This window comes from Bombyx mandarina, chromosome 15 (genome assembly GCF_030267445.1).
Source record: "Bombyx mandarina strain Sakado chromosome 15, ASM3026744v2".
In the NCBI taxonomy this organism is placed as follows: domain Eukaryota; kingdom Metazoa; phylum Arthropoda; class Insecta; order Lepidoptera; family Bombycidae; genus Bombyx; species Bombyx mandarina.
The window spans coordinates 9536210-9545929 of NC_143221.1; the positions used below are offsets into that span (position 1 = coordinate 9536210).

The following is a 9720-nucleotide window of genomic DNA, read 5'->3' on the forward strand; positions in this document are numbered from 1 at the left end:
AGAAGTCAGTAACAAACACACGCACAGAAGAAATACAATATATGTATATTAAGGCTTACTTAAAAATTTGTCACCGAAGTGACACATCACTTCAAGGAAGAAGCTTTATTAAAAAATCTTGAATAGAACTATCTCATATGTTCCTGTTATTGTTATTCTGTATTTAAATATAAAAAATATTACATGTTAAATGTGGTCACGTTATTGTTGATTTTCTAGGTAACAACGAAAAACAAAATTATTAATATTATTATTATTCACATGAAACATTTATTTTCCTGTTCCATGAAAATATATATACCCGTCATATATTTTATTTGTCGAGTTATGTGAACCCATTTCCGACCACAAATCTTACGAATTAATTCATAGAACTCTACGCACAACTGAGACAGACATGCGTACATGAAAATCAAAACAAGAGAATTGGGTAATTGTCAAGAATTGGCAATGGTTTTTATGGATAACTAGCGACCCGCCCTCGCTTCGCTTCGGAAACATTAAAACACACATGAAACCAAAAAAAAAATTTAAAAAAAGTAGCCTATGTTCATCCGGGACAATGTCGGCTTCTAATGGAAAAAGAATTTTTCAAATCGGTCCAGTAGTTTCGGAGCCTATTCGAAACAAACAAACAAACAAACAAATCTTTCCTCTTTATAATATTAGTATAGATATTTAGAATTTATTATCTTATTCTTTTAATTGAACTTGGTTCGACTTAATTTGATGTTGTGATGCTAATGGCAGCGTGTGTGGGCCTGGTCGGATCAGTAGCATAAGTCTATTTTGCTCGCAAAGCAGTCGTACTTTTTGGGTTCGAACACCTTTCCCAATTCTATTCGAATTTAAACCTTATGCCTCAATGTTCCCTTAGCGGGATTTTGTAACATTTTTTCGTATACATATTTTATAAAAATAATCAGATCCACCACTCGATTTTGTGATGTCTTTTTTTTTTATTGCCCTTGTAGGCAGACGAGCATACGGCCCATCTGATGGTGAGTGGTTACCGTCGCCCATGGACTTCACAAATGCCAGGGGCAGAGCCAAGCCGCTGCCTACCGAATATCTAACGTATATTTAGTGTATTTTCTTTGGTTTTCACAAGCCGTAGACATAATTAAAATTACTTTTATCGTACGCGACCACGAGAATTGTAAAGTATTTGAAACGACGAAAATAATATAAAGACATTAAAAATGCTAAGATTAGGCCGCAATAGTAGTTTTAATAGTGGTTTTTCTATTGAAGAGCATTTAACCCTAAAACGTACGACATAAGCCGAGAATCTATTTTTTTTTACTAAGTTAAAAATAACAGATGTATTACTCACGAAAATAAATTACAGGACAATTGCTTAATTAATTCTATTGGTTAAGTTTAATTTGACATGTCTAATGCAGGTAACTTGCTCCTAAATCTGTTCGGCTGTGGTGCTTGTGTGAAGATTTCGTTGGAGTCCAACAGTGAAACGGACATCTTGCTCATCGCGTTGGCGTTTGGGCTAGCGGTATTTGCTGCTGTCTCGGTAACTAAAATGGCATATTTTTTAAAATTTTCTCTTTCGCTGGGCTGTACCTTTGATAAGGAGATTTCGAACACAATTTTTCCCACCAGTCACACCACCAGAATATAAAAAGAATTTGGTTCGTCAGGACAATTAAAAAAAACCCATTAATAACAGAGAGATAGTATCTTATCACAAATATCATCACGTAAATAATAAAAAAATTATTAATAGTAAGTTTGCGATTGAATAAGCCTACCTCGAGTTTTAATTATAATTACTATCTAAGATCTTAATAGAAATACTATCGTCAATATCTCGTCATTCATTCATTAATCACAAACATTCAACGTGAAATATTTACGATAACGATTTATTTTTCCACCCTAAGTTTGACCGGTCACAAATACATTCACGAAATAAAATTCCAGAGTGCCACTGCCCGTTTTTGTTTTTAAGGTAATAAGTAATAAAGTTCTGGTGTTTTTTTTATTTTATCATCATGCATTTTTGTCTAAGTATACAATCTTAATCTGTGACAAATAGAGATGATAATTCGAATTATTGATACCAGAGACATTCTGTTCTTGGTTGTATTCTTGAGTTGAAATATTTCGTCTTTTGTGAAGTGGTTACCAACGACTTAGACTCAGACTCAGACTTAGACACAGTTGAAGTATAGATTGAGACACAATGCGTGTTGTCCTGTCCTTATGAGCTGAATCTAACAGATAGAAAAATTAATTAAGGATATTATTACTAAGCAAACAATGACCAATTTATCTACTAAGTTGATAGTATTTTTATACCTTAGATATATAATAAATACTACTAAACATATTATACAAATATGAGTATTTATTATGTATGTCACACTCGAAATATAAAAACAACATAAACATATTATGCCTACTGAAACAAACACAAAGGTATAAAACATAATATATTGTTTTCCCCGAATAACTCCCAACTTGTCGCAAATCAATCTTCGAAAAGGCTGTCGATCTGCTTTTTTTAAAGCGAGCTTTTGAAAACGGAAACACGGTATTTCATGACAAAATATATTAACAGGCAATAGGTCATATTTCTGGCGGACACCTAAACCCGGCGGTGACAGCCGGCATGCTGTGCACGGGCCGCATCAAGCTAATCCGTGCGGTGCTATACGTCATCGTGCAATGCGCCGGGGCCGCGGCCGGTTCGGGACTGCTCAAGGCGCTGACGCCGGACCGCATGGCCGGCAGTCTCGGCTGCACCGGTCTCGGCGTTGACGTTACAGAGCTCCAGGGCTTCGGGATTGAATTCTTCCTTGGATTCTTGCTTGTCTTCATCGTTTGTGGGGTGAGTACAACCGTTTAAGAAGTCATCGTGGCCTAAGGGATAGAAGTCATCGTGGCCTAAGGGATAAGACGTCCGGTGCATTTGGGTTGAACGATGCACCGGTGTTCGAATCCCAGGTGGGTACCAATTTTTCTAATGAATGTACTCAACAAATGCTCACGATTGACTTCCACGGTGAAGAAATAATGACATCGTGTAATAAAAATGAAAGCCGCAAATTTTTTAATTTGTATAATTACTGGTGGTAGTATCTCTTGTGAGTCCTCACAGATAGGTAGCACCACCCCGCCTATTTCTGCCGAGAAGCAGTAACGCGTTTCGGTTTGAAGGGCAGCCGTTGTAACTATACCTACTTGAGACCTTAGAACTTATATCTCAAGGTGGGTGGCGCATTTATGTTGTAGATGTCTAGGACTCCAGTGACCAATTAACACCAGGTGGGCTGTGAGCTCGTCCACCCATCTAAGCAATAAATAAAAAACTTTATATAAATCAATCAACCAATCATGTATGATTTACAATAGATAAGTTTTTAATTAGGTACTCTATCATGAAACTAGATATTTGAATTTGTCTACACAATATTCTTTTAAATTAATAAGGACGTAACAATACTGATGTTTTTTTTTCATAATAATAAGTGTGGATTTGCAATATGAGCTATTAAAATAAAACCTGGCAAATTTACCTACAACATTGGACTGCGTACAGCACAGGGTTTCTTGCGTAAACAATTTTTTTTATATAATTTCGATTCACCACCGCACAATAAATACCATGTCTTCTGAAATTAATTTTAACTTTAAAAAAATGTCTGTGAATACCTCGTTATCTAATAATACTAATGGGACGCCGGAAACCTCTACTATTTAACCTCGAGCTTTAAAAAAAAAACAATGTAAAAACAAGACAAATCTCAAGCAACCATCTATATGTAGGTTGCGTGCTACCACATAATCATTCTAACGCCTTAGCTAAGGGAATAAATTACGTTGCCGTCATAGAGACGCCTTTAGTAATCTAATTATTTTCAAAGGAAGATACGTTTAGTTTTAGACGTTATAATTAAATAAACATTACATCTCTCTCCATAATGCGCTTATTTATATTTATAGTAGGTATTTCTTTAGTTTTTAAAAAACCAGACCTTAGAAGACCAGATTTAACAAAATAACGTACATACAATATGCATATTTATTTTCATCATTCTACAAAAAACAGTGATTATAATCCGTAGTAGCTATCTACATAATCAGCGAAGCACTGCTCTTGTTATGGCAGATGTTACCAAAGTATCCCAGGCCCCAAGAACTCGCCATTCGGTGAAGTTAGGTTTAACTCTTTGAGGTTACTAGCGGTAGGTAGGCAAAAACATTGATATTCTTATATCTTTGATCTTTCAACTTTCATTTTATATGTTTAGTTATTTTTTTGTATTTCTATCAAAACTACAATTTCTACAATAGTGAAAATTAAACTCTGTTTAACTAATTGTGTAAGTTGAGCTGGCTAAACGTGAAACATTTTCTGAGATTACTAATATGCGCCATCTAGTGATGAAAAGTTTACCAACGATTATCCGATTGAAATTTCAAAGCATTTTCCTTTTAAATGTGTGAATGAATGAAATAATCGGAGCGTATGTATCGTAACGCTACATCGCTGTTTTCTTTAATAATCTAAAAAGTACATTCTGATTAGGCTTATTTAGATATTGATTATAGAATATAATGTTTGAAGTCATCGTGGCCTAAAGTATAAAACGTCAGGTGCATTCGTATCGAGTGATGCAACGGTGTTCGAATCCCGCAGGCGGCCAGTTTTTCTTATGCAATTCGTACTTCACAAATGTTCACAATTGACTTCCACGGTGAAGGAATAACATCGTGTAATAAAAATCAAACCCGCCAAATTATAATTTGCGTAATTACTGGTGGTAGGAACTCTTGTGAGTCCGCACGGGTAGGTACCACAACCCCGCCTATTTCTGCCGTGAAGCAGTAATGCGTTTCGGTTTGAAGGGTAGAGCAGCCGTTGTAACCATACTGAGACCTTAGAACTTATATCTCAAGGTGGGTGGCGCATTTACGTCGTAGATGTCTATGGGCTCCAGTAACACCAGGTGGGCTGTGAGCTCGTCCGTCCATCTAAGCAATAAAATAATAATAATTATGTAAAATATTTTCTGTAGGTGTGCGATGCCAATAAGCCGGACAGTAAAGCAACGGCCCCGCTCGCCATCGGCCTCACCGTGACCCTGGGTCACTTGCTCGCCGTCGACTACACAGGCTCTGCCATGAACCCAGCCCGCTCCTTTGGCTCGGCCCTCGTCGCTAGCAACTGGAGTCACCATTGGGTACGATGATTAACATATTGACTGCCACGTAGGTCACCGGTGCCCTACACGACGCACTAAAATAATTGTGTCGATTTCTGTTTCTAAGCGCCTGGATTACCTAACATCGCCTTCTTTTGTATTTTAATGTGTTATGGTTTTTTGGTCGGCCGCCAAACCGTTGGTTAGATCAGGTAACTGCGCTCACTGGACTCGCTGTTGCGACCGCCCTGAGAGAAGCCGAAAACCGAAGAAAATGGAAGCTGATGGTACAAAGAGCAACAAAGGGCTTTCAGGGACACGACCTTCAGCAATTAAGTATGCGACTAAGAAGAAGAATAGTCTTTTAGGTCACTTAGAAATACATTCATTCTCAGTATCTTCAGATTCAACTTTCCCAGAATCTACCAGAAATTTTAGCACCTTAGTAAGAAGATCGAAGACAGAAATCGACATAATCACTTTAGTCCGCCACGTAGGGCATCAGTGACCTACATGGCAGTCAACGTGTTAATAATACACCTCACGAAACACAAAATCATTGTAATAATATGAATACATATTTTTTTTTACATTTCAAAAAAAGAAATATACATGTTATCATTATTATAATAGTATTTATAAAAAAAATATTATTAGTAATATTTTATGAAATGTTATTAAATTGTGATACGATTATCGAGTCAGTACTGCCGTTGTGCCTATATTTACTGCGAAGAAATACTGCAGCCCTTAGTTCTCACTGTAGACAATGGCATTAACTTTGTGACTAACAAAAAAATCGAATTGTTTTGTGTATCAAAATAAATAATAGTTACAAAAAACTAAAAAAATACACCGTTATAGAAAATCCAACTAAAATATAGAAAATAAATTTTAATAAATTTGAATTAAAAATAGTATAAGAAAAAAAATGGCATGAAACAGTTTGCTTTTGAACTTTAATAAATTGACCACATATTGAACAAAATGCATCGGCATCGTATTTACACTTTCGTGACATTTTAAGTTTTTCTGGGCTTGTACAAAACACTTGATCGTTGTTTATGACTCGAGTGCCATATAGAGTGGAACTGTGTAGACGTAAACACCCCACTCTCATAGCGCACTTTTTTTGAAAGTTTTAAAATTAATTAAAATTTATAAAAAAATTGAAAGAGTATTATTACTATAGCTATGATAAAAGCAAACTTTATACAAAAAAAAGGTATTTTATTTTCGTTTTTTGTGAATAATTAACCGGAAAAACCTAGTATAAACGTTAGGATAAAGAACGAATTTTTTTTTGTAGAGTTGTGTAATTTACTCTTTTAACAGATATACTGGGCTGGACCTATTGCCGGCGGTATTGCCGGTGCTCTGCTGTACGTCCACGGATTTACCGCGCCACCCCAGGAGCCGCCCACCAGATACAGATCTGTTGCCGGTGACGAAAAGGAGGTTAGGACATAATATTTAATCCCTTTATACATGATCTTATTCAAGTAGCCGATATGCGGCAAGTTTAATGTGAATACATTAAGATGTAAAATAATTAAATTAAACATAAGTGTTTACTAAACAAGCATACCGGAAGAACGGCGCCGACTGCATGGACCGTTGAACAAAGCGTAAGCAATCAATTAATTAAACACGTTAACACTTTAATTTTAGCAGTTTTTAATAGATCATAAAAACTGTGTTTTATATTTGCATACCGGATGGACCGATTAGGTCGGGGATCAGTTTGTGTCATGCGGTTACCGTGGCTCGTACCTACATAAATGCACGACGTGAACACCGCAGCTCAGCACACGTCATTACGGATCATCCGGATCCATTAACGGTGCTTTTAGGTACCTCAAGCACTGGTCACCGTGCTCGTGACGAAATGTTCACGATTAACTTCCACGGTGAAGGAATAACATCGTGTAATAAAAATCAAACTCGCATAATTATAATTTGCGTAATTACTGGTGGTAGGACCTCTTGTGAGTCCGCGCGGGTAGGTACCACCACCCCGCCTATTTCTGCCGTGAAGCAGTAATGCGTTTCGGTTTGAAGGGTGGGGCAGCCGTTGTAACTATACTAGACCTTAGAACTTATATCTCAAGGTAGGCGGCGCACTTACGTTGTAGATGTCTATGTGCTCTAGTAACCACTTAACAAACAGGTGAGCTGTGAGCTCATCCACCGATGTACGCAATAAAAAAAACAATTTTATTTTCAGCTGAAGCGACTTGATGGTGGTAAACTGGACGACATGGCCTGAAGTCGTGAGTCGGTGGGGCGGCCGTCGCTGCTGGTACCGGCAGGGGCGCGTCCGCAACCCGCCCGTCCTCTCTACCAGTACAGAACTATCCTATTAAACGATACACAGTGCCTATAATAACCATGTCGTAAATCCACAAAAAGCTTTTAACCATACCAGTACCGATCGAAAATCAACCCTACGAGTATGTGTTAGGGGAAGTTTTTCAATATTTTACGAATTCGAATTTCGTAGTGAAACAGAATCAAAATACGGCCATATTTAAAATGAAGTTGTCATATGTCATTTATTGTCACCAAGGGCTCCGTAATTATGTACAACACTGAGACAGGATTTTTATTTATGTCTTCCTGTAAAGCATCGCTTTGGCATGGCATGTCCTATACTCATTATTCTTGTTAAAATGTTTATCTCAGAATTAGAAAAGAGGTGATGCTCAATTTTTTTTTTTTTTTTTATTTTAGTTCCGAAACACTGCGACAGACCGTTTTGATAAAGGTATTTTTTTTCCTTCACATGTACGGATCCCTAAGGTATTGACTATCAAATTAATTCCTCGCAATTTGTCACAGTAAACAGATTGTAAGGTCAGAATAAATATATCTATACCACCAATATTATTAGCTTTGTGTATGTAAATTTATTTTTGAAACGAAACTAAAGAAACGGTTAGACAAGTGAACGTCTTGTACAAAAGCGTCTTCGTGTAGGCCTCACGTGCCCCAGTAAATCTCAAAAGTACAATTAGTTATTTCAATCAAAAAGCATTATCAGCAATTTGAGATTATCAGATACGTAATTAAATTATATTTGTATTTTAATCGAAGTTAATATTTAAGGAATAAAACATTTTGATAAGTCTTACTTACTCATTTTTATTATTATTAATTATTATTAGTATTATAATAATTAATTATTTATGTGGTAGTTGATAAATGTTACACGTTGCGTACAAACGAACACTAAGCTGAATCATGACGGCCACACAAGGTCGATGAACTTTTTGCGGAAATTGTTTTTATACGCACAAATTCGTATAAATTTTTTTGTCTTTCTTCGGCGGTCTCCATAGATAATACACTTAATATTTAAGAGCGATCTCAGCCTCCAGGAGTTATAACTTTTAGATCAATTACCTGAAAAAATTAATCTATAAACTGTACCTGTTATTAGAACCAGAACGAATTACCTACAATGTAAACTATTGTTAACGTTTCAATTTGTAAAGTTGAAATCAAAACACAACCTTGTGCTTCTAATGCATAGATTAATTTATTAGGTACCCTTAAAAAAATAAAATACGTGTGTAATGAACATTTTCACAAAGCAAAACTAAATGTAATTATGATAGGTACTTGAAATGTGTATTTTGGATTTTTTTCACAGGACATAACTAAATATTTATAAAATTTTATTAACACTGGTTTGTACGTAAGTGTACTTAGTTTAAGAATTTAGCAAGTTGGATTTATAAAATATTTTTTTAAATATTATAAACGTAATGTATGAAGATGTTTTATTAAGAGTTTGAACATGTTATTAACGTAAATTGATAAATAAAGAAATAAAAAAAAAATCTGTTTTAATTACACAAGTATAAGTTGGCAGGTACTTTGGCCAGAAAATTTGAACTTATTTGACTTTAAAAGTTCATCAAACCGGTTGGTACTATAAATATTAGAACGGAGTCAGTGGTGCTCAGTTAGAAAGAAACAAGAAACACGTAGGCAATCAAATATAAATTTGTATATATTTACAAATGGTTAAACTTGTACCCGTATATTGGTGTATCAGTCGAATGCACGATTTAAGAACTCATACATGAGTCGTCTATTATCAAAGGTGGCAATCTGTGCATTTGGACAAAAAAAAATTATTGATATGTCAATACAGATTGATTTTAATATAATCGTCTCCTCCAAAGAATACGGTTCAAAACCTGCATTAAATAAAGGTTAATAGTTAACCTGTTATTTATCTAAGATGTCGTTCCGAAGAGTTTTGTGACTGCCAATGGAATACAAAGTCAATAATTCGTTTTTCTGATTTACCAATCATTGTCCAAAAGTCAGATTGCCGGCTTTGATAATAGTCGACTCACATGTGAAACATTTAAAAGAAACATTCATATTTATTTATATCGATAATTTACATTCAGCGACGTCGAATTAATAATTATACACATATTTAACATAAACAAATATGTACCACCTTCACTCCGAATACGGAATGGCGTTAATAAAGCTACGAATCCCGACCCAGAATCGGACCTCAATTCATTAA

The 9720-nt window shown here is 35.6% G+C and overlaps 1 protein-coding gene across 1 annotated transcript in view; it reads left to right on the forward strand.

Moving 5' to 3' along the window:
* The window catches only part of Prip (aquaporin prip), a 37040-nt gene extending 29409 nt beyond the window's left edge, over positions 1 to 7631 (forward strand). Inside the window, exons 3-7 of the mRNA XM_028182443.2 lie at positions 1407 to 1531; positions 2582 to 2851; positions 5043 to 5207; positions 6504 to 6626; positions 7396 to 7631. Coding sequence (XP_028038244.1) covers positions 1407 to 1531; positions 2582 to 2851; positions 5043 to 5207; positions 6504 to 6626; positions 7396 to 7437 — 725 coding nt within the window. The 3' untranslated portion in view covers positions 7438 to 7631. The remainder of the gene's footprint in view (positions 1 to 1406; positions 1532 to 2581; positions 2852 to 5042; positions 5208 to 6503; positions 6627 to 7395) is intronic.
* The last annotated feature ends 2089 nt before the right edge of the window (positions 7632 to 9720 follow it).